The sequence below is a fragment of the Aythya ferina genome (genome assembly GCF_964211825.1).
Source record: "Aythya ferina genome assembly, chromosome: 4".
NCBI classification, from domain to species: domain Eukaryota; kingdom Metazoa; phylum Chordata; class Aves; order Anseriformes; family Anatidae; genus Aythya; species Aythya ferina.
Genome location: NC_140300.1, coordinates 42,519,552 through 42,545,854, shown reverse-complemented (window position 1 = coordinate 42,545,854; position 26,303 = coordinate 42,519,552). Strand labels below are relative to the sequence as shown.

The 26,303-nt window shown below is 38.9% G+C and overlaps 1 protein-coding gene across 7 annotated transcripts in view; it reads left to right on the top strand.

Moving 5' to 3' along the window:
* The window catches only part of SLC10A7 (solute carrier family 10 member 7), a 141,541-nt gene that overhangs the window by 51,550 nt on the left and 63,688 nt on the right, over window positions 1-26,303 (top strand). The window contains exon 6 of one of the 7 annotated variants that reach the window (XM_084518666.1): window positions 1,812-2,010. The exons of the other annotated variants lie outside the window; for them this stretch is intronic. Coding sequence (XP_084374792.1) covers window positions 1,812-1,862 — 51 coding nt within the window. The 3' untranslated portion in view covers window positions 1,863-2,010. Of the gene's footprint in view, window positions 1-1,811; window positions 2,011-26,303 lie in introns of those variants that run through there. 7 annotated transcript variants of the gene reach the window in all.

Below are 26,303 nucleotides of genomic sequence, written 5' to 3'. Positions count from 1 at the left end.
CTCTCACTTAAGCAGTTTGGTTTATAATAATTGTGGAACTTAATAAGTGATTTCAGTTTTTCCTCTTAATGGGGTTTTAATAAAATCTGATAGCGTTTTACTAATACTGGGTGGTTTGTTATCAGTAAGGGTGCTTCTGTAAAGCATGCAAAAGCATGGCAGGGTCTGCTGAGTTGAAAAGCACTGAGGTAGCTGCTTCCACTTCCAAGCGAGGATACATTTACACCTAAAGATGGACTGGGATATTCAGTATGAGTTTGCTGAAATTCTTACTACTGTATGTGTTACCACAATTCTAAGCATGTATATTCTGCTTCTAGAACTTGTGCTGCCACAGAAAAATAATGCTGGTTAAAGTCCAAAGCACAGAGCAATGTTGCAAAACATGTTGTGCCAGTGATCGTTCCGCTTTGTTTACCAGGATGTCTCAGCTTCTTTAGCTTTAAGTTCAGCAAGGCACAGCCTGTCATAGAGGCTGTTCTTGCACTGAAGTGGAGCTGCATGCTCAGTTTGAGAGCTAAACTCAATTCAATGGGATATATGCCATCTGCATGGGAGAAGGAGAGGGCTGAAAACCTTGAAGACGACGTCTTCATGAAATGTTCTGCAGTGCTAGACTAGAAAATCTATTGTTTTACGTCTTTCTGTGTCTCATTTATCTACTTTCTACTTGAGATAGTGGGTTAGAAACTCATAACAATATCCAGCTTGTGATTTGAGTGAATGTTCTCATTCTTTGGCACCTTGGGATTATGAACATTGTGTATGAAAAGACCAACCATCAACTTCATCTTAAACAAAGAACTGTAACCAAAATCTGAAGGTCTGTGGTGCCAGGAAATCAAGTAGAGAAGAGGGGATTCAGAGGGCTCTGATGTGGCTTCACTCGTGGAAAAAATAGAGCTAAGGGCACCCAAAAATGAAAGAATGAGTGAATGTTGGTTGAGACTTCTTATGATGCTGTTGTGGATTAGCTTTGCTTTCTGTATTGAAACCTCGGCAGTACCGTAAGTTCATTGTCCAGTATACATAAAAGTCAGCCTGAAGAAAGGAACCCATTCCAGGTGTGCTTCATTTCATTAATCTCCTTTGTCCAAATTAAATGTGTATGCACGTATGGCTTTCTTTTTTTATCTGACATCTTTCGAAGTAGACAGAGCTGGTTCAAAATAGTCATATTGTTCAAAAAACTCAAATATTTCATTTTTGGAGCAGTCATTTGGCTAATTGAACCAAAGTTAGTGTTTTTATTTACATTGTTTTCCAAATGAGAGCTAAATCTGGAAGGGAGTATGGAAGTTAGCTTCTCACACATACACAAAGCCTAGTCGGTTAATGAAAATGTATGGAATTCTTATCTACTCTGTTTTAGCAGGCATAATGATTTACACAGCCTGACAGCACTAGTGCAGCAAGTAAATGCATTAGTCATAGTGTCCATTTTTCTTGCAAATTTGTGACACAGATTTAATTATGGGAATGACCAGCAAGTTACAAATCTAATTTTGGTAGGCTGAGCCAACTTTTTTTATTTTAATAACAATGGATTTTTTAGCAATGATTTCATTACTATTTAAAGAAATCCACCCATATGGAAATAACCAATTGGCTGAATTTATTTACTTTATTTTACGTTAATGGACATTGAATGGTTTAGTTTTGGTTTTGTTTTTTAATATTTTTTCATCTTAGTTACTTCTGGGATAAATAATCTTACCTGGCTTAATGATTTCTGTCATGAACATTGTAAATATTTTTCTAAAATCAGGTAAATGTATACCCTTTGTTCCCTTTTACTTGTGTCTTTGCAGTATGAGAAGGAGGCAGAGCAGTCTTCTGGGATTCCCTTCTTAGTGTGCTAGCTGTTTACAAGAAAACCTTGCCAAGGAGCTCTGTTCACAACAGGTGCTGAATTCTAGGTTCAGTTGAGTTTAATTGCGAAGTGGAGCTGCGTTATGTTGTGCCACCGCCCTTTCGGAAGTTGTCTCCTAGTTGTCTCCTCTTCCTCTGTGAAATGGTGCAGTGGAGCTGCTGGTCTGAATTCTCAAAAATCCCAAGCAAGTTCTCCCTGTTAATCAGCCACTTGGGAAGCCACCTCAGCCTTGAAGGATGGGTTTTTGCATGAGTGGAAGGAGATGGCAGATCTCAGCAGCAGTGAGTTGTTGGGCCAGGTATTCTGTACCAGGCAGGGAGAGTTTGGATTCCATGGAATTTAAATTGTCTTGGGAGCCACTTATGTTGTCTTACTGTAACTTTCTCTTGTTATTTAGCATCCTCATTTGGATTTCTGCCAGCTTGATCTGAAATCTCTCTGTAAATTTGGACATCATCAGCTCTTTCCAGGCCTACCAAGTAGTATTTTAAAACATGTAGGTCTTGACTCTTATTGTGTACTTGTTTTTTCAGTGTACAGCATGTTTAGTTTAATCCTTAAGCTTGAGTTAGCATATACTACTTCTGATACAAGCAAGGCAGAGTAACAAATCTTGCTGTGATAGAGACCTGTTAACTGGTTAGTGTGGGCTTAAGGGCCCTGGATGCACATGACTATTGTGAGGGATGGCTAGCCAAGTGCACTGGTCCCAGTATACGCTCGCTCTCTCTCGCTCTCGCTCTCCAAAAGCAGGGCTGACAGAATGGGCGTCAGAAACAGACACAAAACTGTTTAGAAAAAAAAAAAATCTTCTATGAGCAGTGCTGATCTCCTTTAAAATAAAAAAGTAAATATAAAGATATGGTGGTCAGAAAGTTAAGAAGAAGCAAATTAGATCCTACTGCCAAGGGACTGAGAGAAATGTAGAGGAATAACTGGAAATCTGAGTATTAATGTCTAGGTGATGTGTGGTGTGTTTGACAGTCTATTTGAAAAGACCAATGAAGTCAGTAGGGATTTACACAGCTGGCTGGCACAGACTATCTGAGAACCAGTTCAAAAACAACAGCCTTGCCTTTGGTTATCTTTGAAAAGTCCTGGAGAGGAGGGGCAGGTAACAGTAACCAGGAGGAAAGAAAATGTACTATTAAGCCTTCAAAAAAAAAAAGAGTATCTTCTAGAAGACCAATGATTAGTCCCTGTCATTTTTTTCAATGGCTAAAAGGAAAATGCATTGAAATCTACATAGTAAGAAAAAATGAATCTATTAGCCATCAACTGTTTATAAATGGCGTGGGCTGTAGCTAGTCTTAGCGCTTTCATAGTTTTCCCATTAGCTTTTGGTACTGAACATTTAATTAATTCATCTCTGTTCGTCTTAAGGGACTCAAGCATCCAGTTCTTCCAAAAAAGGGTTATTTAAAGGTAGCAAGAATTAAATATCTCTCTTTGCATTCTCTTTGCAGCCCAAAAGTAATTAACCACCATCTTTTGAAAGATAAACAGATTTGTGCATTCCATTTTTTCTCCCTTTTCACGATAAATAACAGTGGGCAGGATTTTTTTTTTGCACCTACTTTTTTGGTCATTATCACCATCTAGTGCTCTACCTTGGCGTGGAACTTAGTGACTGGTTTTGAGACAGCATGTTGATTCCCTGTCATGTTATTTCCCCTTCCCCCCCGCAAAAAAATAAAAAAATAAAAATCTTTGCCAGTTTTATAGATAAACAGGCTCTCAGGGAAAGAAGTAGGTGAGGATATTTTTGTAGTAGCATTTCCTGAGTTAGTAAAACAAGCAGTAAAAGTGGAAGTTGCTGGAGAAATTTCAGAGGCAGACCTCAGGCTGCTAGTTGTAAATCAGAAAGATAGCAGGAGAGTTCAGGCTGCTTTATTCTTCCAGTCCAGTTGTCATTTATGAATTGCAAAGTAAAGGGTGTGAAGTTTCAGGAGCTAAAACCGAGCATTCAAAGTACCTTAAATTTTATGATCTGGCATATTTCTTCTGATCACATAGTGCATTGAAACTAGAGATGAAAGTGCCCTCGGACTGACTATGGTGCAATTTTCTCTCTTGTTAATGGAAATTGAATACTGGAAACATAAAAAGCTTGATTCCATTTTAAATGAATGCTAATGAATAACAGTCATGAGAATATGCATCTTTGGTAACTATCATTTGGGGAACATCTGGAGGAGGAGACGTATGTGTTTAATATTGTTATATAATCAGGCGATTTGTTGGATTAGTATGGAAATCACGTCTGTGCCTATACACAGTTCTAGCATAAAATCAGTTTGTTGTCTAAGATTACTTTTGTCATAATTTGTAGAATTCATCATTATCCTCTTCAGAGTAAAAATGCACCATTTTTGTCAAAAGAATGTGTCGGGATTTTTTTTTCTGGTTCCGCTTGCTTTTCCTTAGTGCCCAGGATTTGATAAAATGATTGCACTGGGGTGGAGTTTTGTGCCGGTCATCACGTTGAAAAGGTCCTGATACTAGTTTGTGATCATTCTTGGCTTTTGTTTTTTTTTTTAGGATTTCCTGTCTTTCTACTCCAAGAGAAAGAAAATAAAACGAGCAGGAAGAAATATCAGTAGTTCTGTTACAAATTTAAGATCAAGATGTTCAATGTTATTTAGGTCACTGAAGTTTTTATCATGGGATGATGTCATTCATATTACCTATTCAAAGCTAGTTTAAAAAATATATATATTTCATTGATAAGCTGCCCCGTGAAGTTTCCAAGAAATATTTGGAGAACTATTTGTATGCTTTGTTTAAAAAGGTGAAAATTTACACAAAAATTTAAACAGTTTATTTGCAAAATAAGATTTAAACTTCTTGCAAGTAATTGGTTGTACCTCTGGGAAACAGATGTTTGAATTTATTGGTTCTTTACCTTAGGTTGGTGCATGAAGGAGAAATTGAGAAAGGAGACTGTCTGAAGGACAATTTGCTTTTTATTTGGCTCTTTATGTAGCATCGTTTAGTACTAGAAGAAACAAAACTTCATTCCTCCAGGGCTGTGGTTGTCTACAAGCATGTAGTCATTTGGCCTGATTGAAGGGTAAATGTTCCCTGCAGAAAGATTTGGAAATGCACAAAATATATAATTTCCCTCCTCCTTTTTAAAAAATTCATCAAAAGGAAATGAAATTTTTTTTGGTTTCTACTGTTAATGTGCTCCCCAGAAATTTTGGCTTCTGATTGAAAAGGAGCAATGATCCTTCCTTTGTCCTGCAGCTGTTAGCCTCTTGCACAAGAAGAGTGTCTGCATTGGGGCAGCAGGGATGGGTAGAGAGGAATCCCCCCTTAATTTGGAACAGGAGTATTTAAATGCCTGTCTTTTGCTACTTCACCAGCATGTGGAACTGATAACACTGCATGGAGGACTTATTTCTTGCATCTGTTTTTGTTCTAAAATAGTGTTATTTTGTAGAATCACCTACATGGATGCAGTAATCAGTAATGGAGCATGGAGCTCTTTCTCCTTCTGTATCCACCAAATGTGGATTCAGCAGCTGGCAACAGCTGAATCCTAGAAAGCAGTATGCCTGTTTCATGACATCCTCTGGAAGTGCTGGAGGCTAAGTCAAAAGCTTTCACAAAATTTTAAGCAAGGGAGGCATGGTTATCATAAAGCTGTAACATCCTTTGGAAATTTGTGTTTGTTTATTATTTATTACCGACCTTTTAAAAAAAGCAGTTTGGGGAAACCACTGTGACCCTTTAGTATGAGACAGCAGTTGTTCATGAATTTTTTTGAATGGCTGTTCTCATGTTGTGGAGAGGCCTCTTTCATTATTATTTATACTTAAGCTCTTTCAAACATTCAAAGCAACCTACAGCTTTCATCCTTAATGGTACAGATTTGGGAATGACAGTTATTGTGAAAGAGGGGGAGAAATATTTTTATTGAAGGTCTGTCATTACCTGGCTTCTTTTAACAATGTTCTGTCAGTAGAATTATTTTTTCATTTTGACTTAAAAAAAAAAAAAAAAAAAAAAAAAAAAAGCAGGGGGAGGGTACGTACTGTCCTGGAGATTGCTCCTTCACCTCCCTTGAGACTTAGGTCTGCTCATAGAGTTTATCACCTTTCTGGGATGAGACGTGAGCAAATTTGGCTCCTTTCCACCTCATAGCATCTTCAGACTTTATTCTAATTCTCCACCCACCCACCCTCTGTTTACTTTCCTGTAATGGTAAGTTGTTCATTTGTTAAAAAGATTGTTCCACAAAATTCCTTTTCTATAAAATTTTCTGAAGGTACCATCTTGGTCAAAGGGAAAGGACAGGCTAGATGATCATCTGACTTGATCGTCTGAAACTTGAGTAAGTCATATAAAACAGGCTTGCACTGAAAGAAGTGTGTGAGCTCTGACAGTGTTAAGCATGTGAAAATTTGCCATTTTTTACTTCCCATAAAAACAATAGTTTCTTTTCACTTGTATCCAAATGTGGTGACCACCCCATGTCAAATAGGAATTTTTCTATGTTACTATATGAAGATGGGATCTTGTTTCTGTTTTTATGAACTGTGCTGTGTACTATCTTTCGTTTCCCAACCAATGTCTTGAAAGCTCAGCAATGAACTCTTCCACTGAATACCTGTTTTCTGCTTGTATTTATCTTGACTGAGACCATGCATCTGTGTTTGACTGGGAACAGCTTTTACGCCCAACATAAACCCACTGGATGAATGCTGCATGTCATTTCACCCCCTCTGTATCCTCTTCATGTATCACTTTGCACTGTGACGTGCCACAGGTGCTGGTGTTGATGCCTACCTGAGTGGAAAAGTCACTCTAACTTCTTCTTCCCCGGGCATTTAAGGCGTGTGCTAATGCCCTGAAAATGCACACCTGGTCATGCCTCACTGCTTAATTGTGATGTGGTTAATATCCCACATTTTTAGTGCTGTCTAGAAAGTGAACGTTAACTATTCAAAAGAGAAATATATTACGTAGGATTAGATAACATGAATAATGTGAAAGCCAGTTTTCCTTTTTTTAATCCTACCTTTTAATAAAATAGAACGTCAAATATATGAGCATGTCTTTCAAGAAATGATCAAAAAACCTGAAAAGTTTCATATCCTTTTTAAAGTCACATAATTATCCCCCATCATATAATTTTTTGTTAGATGGACAGTACAAAGATGAAAGAAGATTTTAAAGATAACATTGCACTTCACAGCCAACTGAAGCAGGTGTTAGAAATGCAGATGAAGTGTACTGACTAAAGGCTATATAAATTTGAAGTGAAAATGCCACTGGTCTGCTTGCAGTGCCCTGCACATATGAAGTTGCAGATAGTTAAATTATTAATCTTATTGTGTGAAACAGTGCAGCAGTTAGGGAGAAGGTCCTTGTGCATTTAAGATTTTTTTCCCTTGTAATTCCTTTAAAGGTACATGTTGAGCAGCTAACAGAATTTGCTTTGCTGTATAAGCTTCCCCATGGAAAGGGGTTATGTAATGGAGCTAGGTATATTTGCAATGTTAGTTTATTTGCCAATTAGGTGTTTTACAGGAACATACAATGCAAGCACACATTTGTGGGTTAGGACAATTTGTGTGAGTGAAGGGGAAGACAACGTTAGTAGTGTTGCTGTACAAATCTGCAGACACTGGGTAATTTAATTTCACTTGATTCTTTAGAACACTTCTGTGAAAGTGGTGTAAGGTGCTCATTTACAGGTCGTTCTTTACTGCACCTCCCAGGCTTTGTGTGGATGGTGTTGCTCACCATACAGGTGCCTTATTGGTGTAAAGCTTGTTAGGGTTGTGGTAGGACGGCACTGGGAGAGGGGTGAGGGTTTTTTCTTCTAGTAACTCAGTGACCTGCTAATAAACTGTACTAGCCTGTGAATTTAATTTTGTCATGACTTATCAGGTGCCTGGAGCTAGTAATCAATCTGTAGGAGATCTAATTCTCAGTAAGTAGAATTGGAAGTGGATTGAGAGATTTGAACTCCGAAAGAGGAACAGGGCTGAGGCCCTTGCTTAGCATAAGGGACAGTCCATTTTCTGCTCACCTGTGACCATCACAGGAGAAGAGAGAGGTAGGAGCTCAGCAACAGCCTGGGGAGCGTCTGACCATCGAGAGAGACGATAACAGGGGCATAGAGCAGGTCTCCATCACTTTGAATGACTACAAGAAATGGACAACTTTTGCAGTATTTTTGTTAGTAGGTAGTTCCTGCTTTTTTTAAGACAATATTGTTTTGTCCATCAGCTCGCAGGGTGTGATAGTTGCTTTGGCAGCAGTTCTGCTCAGACTGGAAGAGCTGCTCTGTAAGTCTGTAAATATCCTGCCTATGGCTGAGAAAACTTGGTTGTAAAGGGTGGAATGCATCCAAGTGTCTGTCTAATGCTTCCTTCTAGGTAGACAGCATCCAGCTGGCAAACCAATCATTTGAAGTTTGAAAAGGCTATAAATGTTTATAAATGTCTTGTATTTATCTGCTTTTTCCGTAAGAGCAATGAATATGTCCCAGATGTTCAGTCATTCTCACTACCTGTTCAGTCTAACCACAGGCACCTGGACTAAACTCTGTTTTCTCTACAGTCTCTGTGAACTGGTGTGTAGAGATGCACGCTTTTGTTCCTTCAGAGGCAGTCATTGTATCTTTTGCTGTGCTGCAGAATTGGGTTCCCTATAGTGAGGGCGAAATTATATCAAGTCCTGTGAAGTCCCCAGAAAGACAACTGGGTGCTTTCATAATCCAGATAATGCACTATAATGAAGTAGTCATGAAAGTAATGATGCTTACTTTATTCTGGTGTTAATTCGTATGTAGTGCTTCAGTAAGATTTTTCTGGTCAGTAAGTCTGAGGACCAGCTTCCGTCCATCTTTCATTCTTAGTTTGCAGGCCAATTAAAGCAGAGATAAAAGTGTATTGATAATTCGTTTTATAGACTGTGGTGTCCCCAACAAAGAAATTCTGTGTAAAATGCATTTGTTACTATTGCTAAGAGCATCACTGTAACACAAGTAGCTTGCAAAATAATAACGTGTAGATGAAGCTTAATACTTAGAGTATGGCTGTATTGCATAGTTTACTCAGTCAATTAAAATGCAAGTATGGTTTTACTGCTTTTTTTTTTTTTTCTTTTTTTGGTCCCTTCCTAATTGCAGTGTGGGCTTGCCAGCAAAACTGTCCTGTGTGCCTTAGGTCCTAGTTGTTTTGTCTTCCAGTTCCAAAATATAACCAATTGGTTTATGTATTCAAGTCAGAAAACTAAAACACAATTCCATCATTACTTTCTCAATTTGCTTACCCTAAAGCAAACAGTTAATGGGGGGCTGATGCTGCCCTCATTCACAAAGGTCTGTCAAAATGGGATACATCACTCCAAAGCCATTTGGAAAAATAGATCATCAGAGTCCTACCACCACAAGCTGTGACATAATTATTGCATCATAAATGCTTGCAAAGCATTTGTTGGTTCTTTTTTATTTTATTTTTTTTCAATCTGATCTCTTTTAACTGTCAGAATTAAAATTGTTCTGGCAATTCAGACAACAGCCCAGCTCCCGTGGCAGCTGAGCTTGTATTGAGAACATCTCAAGCTCAGTGTTAGCTGTTGCAATTGTTATAAAGGCCCTTAAACCCCTCTACAGCCTCTTCCAAACAATTGCCATGCTTTCTTTTAGGGGCAGAAAAGGCCATCATTGATAGGGGATAAACCCGCTACTGCCTTAACATTTTACAAATGCAGTTCAAGCACCTTAAATTAGGGTGATAAAGATGAAGTCACTGTCTTTGCCCATAGGTTTCACAGGTAAATGTTAGGGTGTATACACCTGGTGCATAGATTTCTAATAGTCCTGTCAGAGGAAGGAGGAGTTTCTTCCTCTTTGGAGAGTGAGCAAGAGGCAGATCCATCAGCCATCAGAGTTCAGTTGAGCACCAATGTGTCCAAGCAGTTTAAAAGAGGTTTGTGACAGAAAAGGGTTTGGGGACAGGAGGGACCTGGAGCACGGTAGGTCTAAGCTACAATGATATATTGGAGGAGCAGGGTTGGCAGGTCTCTGGGGAGTGCTTGGATTGCGGTGGCTTCGGCGCAGAAGGACGAGCAGCAAGGTCTGGGTCAGGCCGTGGGGTTACCCTGAGGCATCCCCTATCTGGCAGCTCCTGTTCCAGGAAGGGGCACACACACCGCAGCCGTCCCAGCCTTCCCTCAGCGTGACTGCCACGCATCCTCTGCCTGTCTGTTGTTCTCCCTCCTGTGGCTCCTCCTTGTCGTCAGAAACGCAGAGGCCTCGGTCAAGTGATCAGTGGAGAGCCAACACTAACACGGCACGCTTAATCTGAGACAGGAACATAGCTCTTCAGGGTGCTGACTTCAAGTAGAAGCTGCTATGGTGATAAACTTCGGAATTAGATTTTCCAGACTGATTCTCTTACGAATATCCCAATAGAAAAATAATTGCTCTATGAAATTATATGATCAAGTTCTTGAACTGAATTCATAGGGAGTTCGGTTTTTATAGATAATCAGGCAGTAATCTTGTAAAGCCTTCGGACACTATTCTTCAGGTTTTACAGGGATTATTTTAAAATCATGGTGAAAACCTAGCCAGCAGAAGGACTAAGATGCTGAGGCATGCCTTGTGCTGTTAAGGTTCTTTTTCTTATCACTTAAAAATTCATTGATTGAAATGCTTTTTTTTTTTTTTTTAATGGAGATTTAGCAAGTGAAATATTGTGACGTACTTCCTGCATTTTTAAGTACTTCATTAGCATATCTAGTGCCCCAGCTTTGCGATAAGAGTATCAGTCCTTGTGCCATGCAGGAGCTGCAATACAGATTGAATTGGGTATGTCTGGCACAGTTGAGGGTATTTGTGAGTGTATTAGAAGTGTGTGGACAGAATTTTTTGTTGTTGTTGTTGTTTGTTTGTTTTCCTGCAAAACCTCTTGTAAGAATTAGGGCTTGCTTGTAAAAAGGAAGGTTTTTCTTACCTAATTGTTTTGAACTCTGAGCGTACTTCTATCCTAGAACAGAAGTATGAAAAATGGTTCTGGTAAATTAGAACACAGGAACTCCTGTTCCAGCATGAATGTGTCCATACCTGGAGCTGCCCTGGATTAGCTACTGCACAAAAGCCTGAATTCAGTCTGTGTTACACAAACAGCACAAGGATCTCAAGAGGATATCTGCTTTCTGTGCTTCCTATTGGCAAGTGCAAAAGGAGATTTTTCACCGAGGTCTAGTACTTGTGCACACAACTGGCTGGTTTACATACAGAGCTATGAGATTTGCATTTAGAAGTATAAATATATGAGTCAAACATGCAGTTGTATTTGTTTAGGCCATAATCCCATACGCCATCTGTGCTTACAGTAACATCTTACATAGACAGCACTACCGTCAGCTGGCTGGATTGCTGACTTTTCATCCTGCTTTATAATGCGTTGAACACCGGTGTACATGCTTGAGTGATAGAGATGGGGAGAGAAAAAACCTTTTCAGTGTAATTCTTATGACAGTATCTTTTTAGAAGCTGATTTTTTTTTGTTGTTGTTAGAAATACTCAGAGGTTTTATTGTGTAAATTACAGAAAAAAACACATTTCTGAAGTCCTTAAGAAAGAGCCATTCTTTTCCTCTGCATCATGATAAATGTAGCAATTGTGTGTGTATACAAGAATAGATCATATTGAACATCCCCTGAGCTCCGTTTGCAGACAAGTCCTATCTCCACCATGACAAAATTCCCATAAGAGTTTAAATTATTAATGCCCTGGAATCTGCGGGGTTCAGCAGATATGTTCAGTGTTATTGATGGCAAACTTTATCCCTTTATTTCTAAGACACATAATGAAATAGGGAGTCCCTCAAATAACTGCATTTCGTGTTTAGGCTAATTTTGTAGAGGCCAGTGGGCTTTGCCTTAATGCGTGTAAATACAATTTTTCTCTTTTACAGCAGATTACATGGTAGATGGGAATGAGACTGATTTGGCACTAATTTATGAATCCTTCTAGCATCCTCTGTGTGCTGCACCCTGTGCGGGCGAGATGCTCTAATTACGCTTACTCTATATAATGAGAGCTTTTAATGACAATTACTGATTGTAGTTACGGATGTTTAGGGACCATTTTTTCTAGCTTAAGATGATGTATTGACTTTCACAAGAGAAGACTTTTATTTTCACTTTATGCAATATCTCTTCTTTCTCCCCCCAGCATTCACAGCTGATAGGCTGACTGGTGAAACTGTTAAAGTATAGCCACAGAGAATTATTGTTCGATTAATTTAACTTCTGGAGGCATCATTTTTTCACTGTTTTTTATTTCTGAATTCTAATCTGCACATTCCCATGTTCTTTTTCATAGCAATATAATATTTAGAGCGATGTTATACAAGTTACATTTGTTTCATATAACAAGATAAAGCTCAACTTCACACTGAGTATGTCACTGCCATGTTAAGCAAAAATATTTACAAAAGCTTCATTTTGCTCTTAACGTACTGGTATAAATGACAATTTAATGTGAGGCTGCCAGTTTTAAATAGGAGTAGGTTTAATCTCTTTCTAATTTTCAATTAGATTAATTATAGTGGAAAACAGCAAGTGCACTCCCTGTCCCAGATTGTGAAGATGCTTCACATAAGTCCTGCTCACTCTTTTTTTTTTTTTTTTTTAATAAGGCTGTAAGTATACTTCTCATTGACTGTTGTTATCTTTAAATATAAATACAGATTTGGACGGCTTCCAGTTTCGCGGTCACTTGAGAAAGTGAGCTATCAATAATTGAGGGATCAGTTTAACACTTGTAAGGAAGAGACACTTTAGAAGATTTTTTTCTTCACTTTCACTTACTCTTTGGGGGTGGGGCAAGAGGGGGCCGGGGGGAACCTTTCATTGCTTTGGTTTCTGCTGCTGACAGTCTTGTAGTGGTATTGGAGTTGTAGCATCTTGTAAATCCAGGGAAGCAAAAGAAGAGAACATGTGAATTTCCCCTGCGCCTTAGCACGCCATGGGGCCATTTGTTCCACACATCCCTCGCAGCTTGCCGGGCTGTCTTCTGTTCTAATGCAACTAGCTGTGGGGCTAGGCTGGAGGACACACCTGGTCTGGCTATTGAAATAGCCTCTTCTGTGCTTGTTGTGGTTTCTTGTGTTTTGTTCTGGTTTACATTCTGACTGTGCCATGATAAATCGGACAAGCGAGAAAATGGTATTCCAGGCTGTGGGAGCAGAAGTGAAAGGCTGGATGGAAGAGATCTTCTGGAACACATTTACAGCTGAAGACAACGCTTGGGTAAACAGACCATGGGAATAACTTTATGTGCTGCTTTATCTCAGTGCCCTACAAAACCAAAGGGCTGTAGTTTGATCTTAGCATTTTACAAATATATTTGTGTACTTCACATTTATTTCATAATTCTGTTCTCATAACTAAAGGCTTTCAGCCTGTGGAAGACCACAGACTTCAGTCCCCTTGTTTTTCTGTCACTGCTGGTGGGAGTCCTGGATCTATGCCCAGCAGCTTTTCCTGCCCCCTTGGCTCAGTGGGCATATTTTTTGGCAGTGTTTTTGACTTCTCTTGCTTAAAGAAGCTGCCCTGTCAAAGCTGGCTGGTCCCCAAGTCTCTCCGTGTGCTGCAAATTAGGTGGTGGTTTCAGGTCCCAGCCCATATCTTAATTTCCAGCCTTTTCTCCCCAACCCCTCCACCTCTCTGTAATTCAAAGGCCACGCTACAACTAGTGGCAAATAATGCTGTTGTAATGCTGGCTGCACCTTCTGTAGTGGTGTGCCCAGTTCTCACAGTTGCCACACCATCCGCTCGGTGTCAGGCCTCTCTGTAGCACAGTGAGGACACTGTGGTTGTGCTGGCACTGTGGGGTATGAGCTGAAGGTTTCTTAATGCTCATGCCTAATGCACAGGCAAAATAATAATTACAATAGAAAAAAATGTATATCAATGAGGACTGCAGAACCACTGGGAGAGTTGCTGTGTATGAGAATGTATTTGGAAGAAAATTTATTTTAGATGTTTATACTCTTGCGTTACTTGTTCTGGGTGTCTTTTCCTTTCAGGGAGGACTGAAAATGTGTCTGAATGGGCAAAGTTAGCTGTGAAAATGAGGCAGGGGATTACAGAGCGAAGCATCTCCAGATAAGTCACAAATAAAGTTAGTAAACGCACCTACTAGAAATAACTTCTGGAAGTCTCGTGTCCTCTCTAGGGAGCTGTCAAGCCTTTCACTGTAATCCTAGAGTGATTAAAAGTTACTTCAGTATAGCAAAGATATATGGTAGCCTTTTCAGGAAACAAGCTTGCAGTTATATTCTTTTTCTCAAGCTTCTCAGCGTAATTGTAGACTGCTAGGTCAGAGACTGGTGGTCAGCATGGTAGCTGCCACAGTGAGATCTTTCTGTGGGGTCAGAAGACTTCACTGGTACAGGTTTCATTTTGTAAAGCCCTGAACAGTGATGTAACTGAAATGGCTGGCTGAGGGGTATGTTGTGGGATGCTTTGGGTAGGGTTTCTGCAGTAAGTCACACCAGAGTCACTTCAACGTGATTTTGGGATCATTAGAAATGCATTATTTTTGATAGGTTGTCTAGGTGGATAGAACTACAAAAGGTATCAGAACATCTAAAAGTGACCTTTTAAAAGAAATGCTGTGACTTGAGAACTAATATTGTTTGGAAAAAAAAAATGGGGGCAGGAAAATGGGTTCCAAAGTGATTCAAGATGGGCATTAGGGAATTTTATATATTTCAGTGATGACATCCCAGCTGTTCACAGTTCATTGCTGATGCCTGGCAACTTTGATGCACACTAAGCTTCTTACTTGCTTGCTTTATCAAAGCAGCAGAGCAAGCAAAGGTGCTTCAGATGCTGCAGTCATGTGGGATTATACTACATACTTCAAATAAGGGATAACTTTTCCTTAGCTTTTCCTAAATGTATTTATAGGTTCATTTCAAGTTACCCTGTTTCTAAGGTTTCTTTTAGTAGATGGAGGCAGGGGCTGCAGGTGCTCACAATGTCAAATGTTCCTATCCAGCACGTGTCAGGATATTTTGGAACCAACTCGGTTAAGCCCTTTCAAAAAAGAAGTGTGATCTGGTAAAATGGGATGTAGGTATATATAAGTATATATGATACATACATATATTTTTTGAATCTGAGGTGCAATTCCTCACTGACTTCTGTGGTGACAAAACCCATTTAAGAGGTGACAACCCTGCTTTACCCTCCTCACACTGCAAAAGAGGTGACAATACATTGCTTTCTTGGGCCATGTTTTAAACCAGTACAGTGAAATGAACTGTCTTTAAAAACAAAACCTTGGTTTTTATCTTCCCCACTTGGATCATGTCTGTGATCCTTTTTAGAAATGGTCTCCAGAGTGTGCCTGAAGAACAGGAGCTGGTTAACTGTGGCCAAAAGAAGAGAGGCTAAGGATTACAATTTAAGTCAGCTTTGCTACTAGAGACTAAAGTGAAGCTGTGCGTTGTGTAAACTTAAAAGGTAGAATTTCTGCCCTGGTGAAAATCAATGGAAAAAGCTGTTCTGGTGCAGAGGTGCAGGGTTTCTTTAATTAATGTTTTGCTAGAAAACAGAAAGGTTTGAAGCAGTAGTTGATTCTGTTTGTTTGTTTTTTAGTGAATTTTGAAGCTTCTCTTATCGAGTGTTGAAGAGCTCGGAGCCATAGTGAGGAAAGAACCAGGCCAGCTTCATATTTTATTCCAGTCTTGAGGTCTGAGCATGGTTAGAAAAGTGGAAGTGCTATATGCTCGTTCACATATCCTTACACAGCCTTTCTGATAATGTCATTTTCATGGCTCTGCAGGATTCCCTTCCTGACCACGTGACAAATCATGTACAGAGCATTCTTTCTTTCCCCAACTAGGATGAATGTGTTCTCAGCTGGAGAAACGATACTGCTTTCAACCCCTTTTTGCTTGAATGGAACATCTGCAAATATTTTTAAGATAGTGCTACATTAAACCACTTATTTTTCAAATGGTAATGTTAAGAGTTGAGATATAAAATATTACAAAATGGGTATATAAATGCAAACAACAATGCTAATATTATTAAAACTACTCTTTTTAGTTATTTTAAATCTTCCAGTTGCATTTTTTAGTATCTGTGATATGGGTGTCATGCCCATCTCACACGATTTGTTAGTGGGGGACCTCTTACCGATCCTATCTGCTGCTTGGTAAAGCAAAGTGGGGGAATCTTCAGTCTTCATTTATTTATGGTCAGATCCTCTAATTCCCCCAGAAAGATGAATAAACAGTCTTTCGTATTAGTCATTGTCAATATGAACTGTGAGATGCATGTCAACACTGTGTTCTTTGTTTCTCCTGCTAGTAACCAGGCCTTTATTAAATGCCAGCTCTTCGCTTTTTAGTGCTCAAGCAATGGCAGTCAGCACAAAAATAACAGGTGTTTAACACTTCTTCCTAATCCATGGTCTTTGCTTCATGTTTGAAATGCTTTGGATGCTCTGGGTGCGCACTTTGAGAAGTCTTATCTTGTGCTAGATCTCAATACCTTGTTCTTGAATTTCCTATATAAATATCTGCTGAATCCATCCCATTCTGGAGCAGGCGAACAGATAGGCACACTTGTTCACTTCTTGCCGTTACTGGTAACTTCTTTGACTCTTCAGGGATTTCTGTTAGAAATCCAGTAAAAAAGAAAAAGAAGACCAAAACAAAGAAACAAACCCCCTCATATATCTATCTGTCTCTTGGCTTTCTTTTTTGTCCTCTGGGATTTTTTAACGTGTGTTTCATAAGACAGGTTATATACTTCTGAGGGAAGAGACTGCCTGATAAATAGAATACATACAGTTCTTTGCACATCGGGTCATCTAACCATTTAACACTACTGTGAAACAAATAATGCAAATAACTCAGTGCTCCAAGTCCCTTGTTAATTTGTAGGTAAGCACTTATATCTTCCTTTTTATGCTTTTATTTCTTCTCTGTTAGTATGTGGAGGTTGGATACAGATGAAATAGGAAAATGATTAACTGACTGTGTAGAAGAATCTGTGAAAGAAGCAACTCTGGCTGTTTGGCAACCATTTGCATAGTGAGCTGAACAAAAAGCAGCGATGCTGCTCAGTCTGTTTCAGTCACAGCAGCCTAGTAAATTGTAAATTATTAAAAACAGTTCTTACTTTTTTAAGAGTTTATTGTATTCCTTTTAAAGATAATCTATTTGTGCTTTGAGTAAAAAAAAAAAAAAAAAAGAGCGTTTATGTTTTCACTGGACTATTAAATAATTTGAGGCTATGTCATTTCTTTTTAACCTACTTGTATAACGTTCCTTTCTGGCACTTGATTATAAAGATAATATTTGTGATGTGAGAGAGAGAGTGTGTTAAAATTGTGGACAGGAACATTTAAAGAACCCTATTCATTTTTTTAATTAACATTTACCTGTCTGTGTTCTATCCATGTGCAATTAAGGCAACATTTAAAAAAAAAAAAATACTGTGTTCAAATAAGCCATTTCATAGTGGAAGACAAAGACAGTTTGCCAGGGCAAAGGGCAGGGTCATCAATTTGTATTCACTGAATGTGACATATATTGCATAAAGAGGATTTGATCAAACCTTTTTAATGTACTTTGTTCAAGAGGTTGAAAGCAGTCCTGCTATAATTGTCTGCACTGTATTGGCAGAAGAAGGACAGATGGCTACTAGAGGACTCTTTACAGGTTTTCCCTTCAAATTGCAAGTATGTGATAAGTGAAATCCTGCTTTTGGATGGCATTACACTGCTGTTGGTAACTCAAATGCACAAACATGCATCTGCAAAATTTTCCCTTAATCCAAGTAAATCCAAGTAGACTGGAGGAGAACCAACTGGTACTGTAATTTGTGTTCTGGGTGTTGTTTTTTTTCCCTGTTGTTTTTTATCAAGTTACTACTCTTCTTCATTTTGAGATTGAGGTTATCCCAAGATGGGGGATAAACAAAGCATACAGAGAGCTGTGTTTTGTGTATGTTGTTGCACATGGGTGATCATACTGTTTCAGTAAAATAAGGAACTTTTTCATCATGCCTGATCCACAGGAAATTTTTTGAAAATGATACAAGTTTGTATTTTTTGCCTTGTATATACACATTACCTGGATGGTTAACTTTTCAGGAAGGTTCTCTAATAGAACAAGATTTTATGTTTATATTAATGCAATTTATTTCTCCAAGTCTTCCAATGTTTCTTATGTCAGTGAATACATTTGCATTTACTGTGAGCTTCTCCTGGTCATCTGAGATTCTCCAGTATTCTGTTGTGCCTGAAAACCTTTCCCTGTTGAATACCTTATTCCATTGGGTAACAGATTTTGTTGAACAACTTATTTTTATCTGTTCTCTTTGTCCAAAGGAATAAGTATCATGTTGGAGGAAAATCTGATACATTTTGCTAGCAGATCTATAACACTGAAGTGCATAATTTGGCAAGAGCTTGGGGCTATTCTCCTAGCTGTTGGACATTTTACATCCCTCAGCCACCAGCGGTACATCTTGATTCATTAGAAAATGCTGAATGGGTAGGCTTTGTTTCCTCTGCAGCCTGGAAGTGTTCAGTCAGAAAGAGAACAGTGTCCTCCCTTATGGTGTTGTAGCTGTCTGTATAAGAAGCAGATGCGCGATACCGAGGCAGTGGATCAGCAGAAAGCATCTAATTGCCAACAGAGACGACATTTCTCAAATAATATTCAGACTGACCAAGCAGTCTTGAAGGCTGTAGCTGCAGATACCCTCACCAAGGCTTGTGTACTGATAAGGTATTTATTTCTAGAGTCTTTGCTGAACTACTCAGAAGGTAACTTCAGTGAAAAAAGTGTTTTTGTGCCTCTTTGACCTTACAGCCTATTTTTCGTACTCACTATGTTCTTTCATAGTTCTATCTGCAGATTATAAGGGAGCTTTCTGTTGGATCCATTATTCTTCAGTGACTTACTTAGATTAATTACACTTTATAATTTAATTATCTCCTTAATTTCTGAAGTTCACCTAATGTGTAGGTAGTAGAACAATGGAGAGAGATTCCATGGCTGCTAGGTTGTATTGTGAGTCTGGGTGGAAACTATATATAGATATTTTTGATGGAAATAAGTTTATTTATGGATTGTTGGAACTGTATTGCAGAAAAACAAAACAAACAAACAAAAAAACCAGCCATCATAGGTCCCCCTTTTTTTTTCCATTTTGGTTTAGATGAGCTAACTTTAAAAATAATAATAAAAGCAAGTTTGGTTCTTTTTTTTTTATTTAAAAACAAGCAAAACACAAAATGGCCATCAGACTTGGCAGTATTTGTGGGAAAGAGAATGAAGTTTATCAAACTGGCAAATCAAGTGGGCACATACTGGAACATGGGCAATGTGACACCGTTTGCCATTTTTGTGCAAACTCACTGGGAATTTCTTCACTGTTAATAACAAATCACAAAGAATTGGGTTAATCTCCAGGTGATGTTTTGCATTTTTAATCATTGCTCTCTTGCTTTGCTGAAAAAAAAGTGTAGACATAAATGTGTCTAAATCCTTATTACCTCATAGCAGCCACAGAAGGTGCTCTTGGCAGATGTGTGTGATGTGGGTGACAGTAATGACAGTGAAAGGTGCAGGGCCTGATGGCTACTGCATCGGCAACTGCAGCAGCATTTTGGTGCATTACACTGTTTCAGGGAACTAGAATTGGCTCCTGAGGCCTTTTAAAAATGAGTCTTCTGGATGGTTGGTGACAAGTGTTGAGGATTTTATGATGTGATATTGGCCCAAGTTAATCAGGTTGAGTACTGGCCCTGTGGTGATAGTTTCTTTCATAGACAGATGCCTGTGAGCTTCTGGAATGTATCTGTCATATTTCTTACAGCACAGATAACTCGGATTAACTTAGGTTTGCAGTGGTGCAAGGACGCACCTTTCAGTCAGTTTGTGAATACTCATAAGTGGTACTTCCCAAAACTACTGATGGAACAAAGTTGAACTTGGCCATGGGGACAACAAACTTTGAATGATGTCTTTGGAAGAACAAGGCAGGGAATGAGGCAGGAGTTCCTTGGAGGTGGGAAAGAAAGATAACGAAGTCACAGGCATGCATTTCTAGAAAGGTAAGGTGCTGGTTTAAAACCAATGTCTTTAATGACTGTGGTGGACAGTCATTTTGATCTCCTGTTGTAGCCATCTATGGGAGTCAAGGTAACTGAACTCTGCTTTCCCATCCATTTGTTCTGTTGCCATGCTGCTGTTGTCAAATCACCTAACTGGCTGGGTACATTTCATACAGCCGTCCTTTTGACAGGCAGAGGATCTTTGCTCACAGCCTTTTCACTGCTTGCTATTCCAGTGAAGTGTAAGTTAGTGACTGCATAGCATACATGTTTTACCTAGTTTTATACTTTCTTTATTGTTTTCACTCTTTTGTTGATTACTGTTCTCCTCCTTTAAGTGTTTTATCAACTTGGCAACTTTGTAAGAGAAATACTTGGAGTGGCTCATCTTACCAAAAGGTAATTACTGGCCTCATCTCCATGATGTCAAAGTGGGATAGCTTTTGTTAAAAAGTTAGGATATTTGTTATTTAAAAAACAGAGGTGCCCAACTGAGTAAGATGAGCTTACAGAAATGCTGCGTGCATTGTATGACAAGTTTATCTCATAAGGTTAAAAATGTGTGCGGTTTTCATTTTTTTTAACGTAGTTATTGATAGAAGAGGGAAACACAAATGTGACAAAGAGTAACTAACCATGCTCTTTGAATTTCACTTCACAACAAGCATCAAAGAAAAACACACTGCCACCTGTTAACATGGTATGAAAGGTGAGCAAGCGTGCATTGTGCTCTACTAATTTATTTTGTTCTATTTGAAAAAAGTTAACCAGCTCAAACTTGGTGTTATGTCAGTAGGCAGATCCTCTCTCAGTTTTTACTAACTAACTGTAGTTTTTACTAACTTTCTGTAGTTTGCACAATCTTTAGTTCAGGTGCAAGTCTTTTTATCGATATGTTTCCTTTGTTGTATGATTGTATTGTCAGCTCAATTCTCATGATGTTGTGTTAGAGCTTGAAAGCCTGCATGTGTGTGAGTGAACTCTTCTGCTGCTACTTGTGATACAGCAGTTTTGGTTGACTCTGAGTTATGAACTAATGAATTTGTATATAATTCTGAAAGTTTTTGCAGGTTAAGGGAAAAGTGTCACTGGTAGGCAGTGACAGGCTCAGGAAACACGCACAGCCCCTGCTCTATGATACTATTGCAGCATTCTGATCTAGAAGAATAGGGAATGGGTATGTATACAGTGCAGCTAAGAGCTGGGCTGAGAGGATTTCGGAATATCACAGTAGAGCTGCAGCTGTGAGGGCCCAGAGTACACCACAGGGTAATACTTATTTTCTGCACACTGGGCAGGTCTGAAGTCCCATTTTTTGGCTCTGGCTCAGGTGTCCGCACAGGCTAGAGGCACTCTGTATCCCACACTCCAGCAGCTGCAGGTGGAGGGCCATGACAGCCCCGAACGAGTTGTTCAGTTTCTATAGGTCAGGCATAAATAAAGGTGAGCTATGCAAGTGAAGCACTTACTCCCTGTGTGCTCCTCTGAACAAAGAGAGGTGTGTTCAATTTGCTTATCCATACTTTTGCCATCTATGTAAAGTGAAATGTGTTTGTAAAGTGATAAAGATTTGCTGCTTGTCCTCTTCCTTCCTGCACATGAAGTAAATCTCTGATGAAACCATGAGCCACTGAAGCCAAGGAAGCTTCTAAGCAGGATGTGGAGATAAACTGGTAAACTAAACAAACATGAACTTATTTCTGTGGCCACATTTGACAGCATAGAAGAGGAATAAAAGTTTGAAGTATACAAAGAAAATACATCTTCTGCTTGCAAATTTAAATTACTTTAATACATAAAAAGGGTATGGAAAATAAAATCGTTAATTAAAGTTATTATCTGAGATACAGAAATTAGATAATGAAAAGAAAAAAGTTGAATTATTGGTATTTATATCACATCTGCAAAGCCTATCATTGTTTTCTTCCTTTGTGCTTTATAATTTTAAGGTAGCAACACAGCAAGTTGAATCCTGATTTGACCTTACGTGCCTGGCTGTTCAGCTCAGTGGTTTCCCTGTAGAAATAGAAACTGACACTGCCTTGCTTGAATTTTCTTCAATCAATATGAGCGTGACACAATACAAATTATACAGTAGAATAGTATTTAAGAAAAGCTTATCTATTGATACAGATGGATAGAGAAATAAGTTTTTATCTAAGAGCTTTCAAGGTTCGAGTGAAATGGGACCCATGGAATGACTTGTGTATTTTGTTACTCTTTTAGATGCATTTTCTTCATTTTTTTTTTTTTTAACAGTGTTAGAATTGCTTAGTATGAAAGTTAGCAGAGTAAATGACTGCTACTGTACATCTAAAATGTAGCTATATAAAAATATTTATGCATATATTTCTTTAACTTTAAGAACAAACCCTTAGAGGGCATGCATTGTGAGCACAAGTCTACAGTAGCAGAACTGTTAATTTGCCTGACTAGAAATATTAACCATACTATATCAAATAACTGCCAGAAACAATTCCCCACCATTCCCCGTGACTTCATTTTAATTGATTTTTTTTAAACTTCCACCTTCTGAGATTTCGTTTACTCTGACAGAATGTTTATTAAATGTGTAAAAAGAAAATTGTTTTGTAAATTGTTTCCGAGAGTGTTTTTATCTTCCATAAATCGGTGGCTCATTTAACATTTCCCATCTACCTTTGTTTTCCACCCCCATGCTCTGCCTCATTTGTTTCCTTATTGGATTTGGTGATTAAATACTGATCAGCTGCCGGTCTGATCAGCTGGGCATATTGCTTTCTTTTAAACATTGTTCATATACACCCTGAGGACAGGGCTACGCGAAGTTATAAACAGAGTGGGTGTGTGGTTAGTTGGTACCATTTGATCTGCTTTACAGATGATGTTCAACTTGACAATGAAAATTTGTAAAACTGATAATGGAAACAGACCCGTGTGTTATAGCAGAAATAAACAATCCAAAAGGGCTCACAGTTTCTCTTTACATTGCAGGGCCTGAGTTTGCGTTCAGGCCTCTGATGCTAAACAGAATATTGGTAATGCTTTTGTAAGGATTTTTTTGTCTTGTTTTCTTTTTCCTCTAAGCAACCATATATCCTCTAAGATATCATGTATTCTTTTGTAATACTGTATATTAATTGCAATACTGTAATTAATGTAAATTAATTCTTCCTTATTCTAAATCCATTGGAATCGGTGGATTTACGGTGATGGAAAGCTGGAACATCACGACAGCAAAGTGTGCATATTCGTTTGCTTTGCCCATAGCTCTATACAAATGGTTTCTTCAGTGGGAGCCCTGAGTGATAATTCCAGGGCTGGATTTGTCTTTTAATTGTTTACCCCTATTTCAGAAGTACGGTCAGAAATGAACTGAACAGTTAAATAATTCTGTTAAGTGCTGATTCTTCCAAGGATGATTTAAATTTCTTCATTGTTGGCTTGGGAACAGTTATACAGGTCTGATGGCAGTAAGTTCTTTTGCTGTCGAGATTTCAAGCATACATCTTGATACACTGAGACTAAAACTTTATGTGAATATTTACAGCTAGTGTGATAATGAATATTAGTTCTGGAAGGCAGTTATCATTTTAAATATACATCAGTAGCTTTCTGTATGCTCCCTCTGTCCTTTAACGAACTAAGTAGCAGTACTTATTCATCTAAGCCGCTTGGTCCTTGAAAACCTAAGGAGTGAGGTGTGGCTGCAACAAGTATCACTGCACTTTAAGTGCTGGGATCTGTGGCTGCTGTTTCCAGGCTTTCACTCCAGCTGCCAATAAATTTTATTTCTTGGTTCTGTAATGTAAAAGCAGGTACCAGAACACAATATTCATCCTTTGATAGATGCTCTGGTCAGACAATTGCTTGTCACTGTGTGTGGAAAGTAAACGTAGAGGTGCTCTTCTCATCCCAGATGGGCAGCAGCTGTGGGTATGCAGAACAGAGGGATATGGGGCACCTCTGCCATTCTGCTGATGTGTTACTAGGCAGCTACAGACTTGCTTGCACTTGGAGGCAATGGGATTTTATAGAGTACAAGCTTAGAGTGGGCACCACAGTTCTGCTCTGGTAGCACTGTAGTGACTTAAATGACTGTGGCTCTTTTTCATTAATTTTGGTAATTTTATTCTTTCTCTTCTGTTTTTTTCTTTATACTTTGCTCATGCTGTGATGCTTAGGAAATGCACAAATGCTGGGCAATTAGGCTGTATTTGTCTGGAGATGTATGTGTGCACGTACATCGCATAATGCTACCAGCAGTGCAGCTGAACACACACAAACCCTAGCCACCTGTACCTAGCTGTGCTTCTGTATGCCACACTGCACTAGCTAGGTGCTCCTAACTGCTAGCGAGTGTCCTAGCTGGCTGGTTATGACCCAGGTAAAACAGGTGGATGCAAACTAGGACTGAAAACTTCATAACAGGGATTGTCTGCGTGCTTGAGGAGACACATTTATACCATCTAACTTCAGTGCCTGAGTTAGATTTCTGATGGAGCTTAAATGCAAAGCCCAGGTTGCTAACCTATAAGTTTAAGTTATATGCCTTAATGCTAAATGGTGCAAAGAGCCTTCCCCTGCCAGCACACGGTGTTTAGTAGAGTAGGTTCTACCATAACATAAATTGGTAATAATTTATCCTGCACACATACCAATAGACTTGTGAAAATACACTCAAATTATTTCACATTTTTTCTTTATTTTGAACAGCTTTTCAGATCGTGCCACATTCTTAATTTCTCAGTACTGTTGTGGATTGTAGTTGTGTCTTGCAAATTATTTCCTCCTTTTTGTTTGGCTGGTAGAAATATTAGGCATGGTAACCACAATAAACATGTTTGTATAGCTAATAGTAAAACTATCAAATGGATTTTGCGTCATTAGCTGTCAGGGCTGCAGAAGACGAGTAGTTAAGTGAGTAAGTAATGTGTAACATTATCAGTGACGGAACATATCTTACCATTAAGCCTTCAAACTCTTATTCAGCTGTCAACACATGGGCACTTTCTGGAGCCAAATTCTCTCATGCTGTGCACTGCCTGCAGCTCGCCTGAAGCTCAACTTTGACTAAAAGTGTTGATTTCGCTTCTTTTAGCCTTGTTCTCATTTAGCGTTAAAACCTGCTTAGAGTCTGCCTTTTATTCTGTAAAGTACACATGCATGTGTCATCCCTCGCACACTTCTGATGTGAAGTTAAGATGCTCAAAAGATATGCTAGTAATCGCAATGAATAATTGATTAGAAAGGAGTCTGGCAGTGTTAATTGTGAGGTGCAGCTGAGTGAATGCCAAAACAAAAGCTCTTCTAAATGTTTCCGAAAACCTTGTAAAGTCTTTAGCATTGAGCAACAGGGTCAGTGCACTGAAGTGGAATTTAAAGGGGGTTCTTGAATGTAATGGATTTTGACTTCCCTTTGTCATGTGCCTCAGTGCATCATTGATTGAGCACTCATTTGTTAAATCAGCTGTGTTTTTTGCCATTTGTCAGAGCATAGACACTTACTGCAGCCTTTTTCCCTTTAAACGTGAGTTTCTTGTCTTAATAAACCATTGGCGTCACTTAGTTTTTATCTAAGGTAATCAATTTTTCAAGCAGAGAGGCATGCGAAGGTGGTCACAAGGAAACACTTTGCGAGGTTTTGTTTTCATAACTATTAGAAGAAAAAGGAAAGATCAGGGCTATATTTTAGCTGAAACATTGATAATTCATGTCTTTAAATTCAGCTCCCAGCAAAATGCTCAGAAATGATTTTATGCGGAAAGCTCTAAACGGTGTGCATTGAATGAGTAGTTCAAGGTAGCCAGCATTCAGTCGATCCTTTAAGAAATGAGCGAAGGAAACCTGAGGGTTAAGGAACAAGCAGCGTACTGTACGTTTGCAGCTATGCAAGATGTTCTCTGATTAGTGGAAAGGCTAATTACCTGGCGTATGCAGGAGTGCTGGAGGTGCCATGCATACCTGATGAGAGTTCTGACAGCAGGGCAGAAGAAAGAAGACCTTGAGAATGTGCCAAAAATATCCCTTTATGTAAGCAGATGCTATTACCCTTGGAAGAGAATAGTCACTTAGCCAGAATGGTTATTGCTGCTAGTAATAAGTATTCTACAGATGGGCCATCAACTTCTGAGAAATGTACATGTGCGGTATTTAATACAGCAATTACTTGTCAAGTCTGGAAATGTTCGTCTTGATGCTCTGTGCTTGCTGGATAAATGACCAAATCAGATTTATTTGCCAATTGTCATCAGAGCACGGAGTCTGAGCGAGGAGATGGTAGTTGTCAGAGACTGAAGACAAGCTGACATTTGGAGATTTTTCGACATT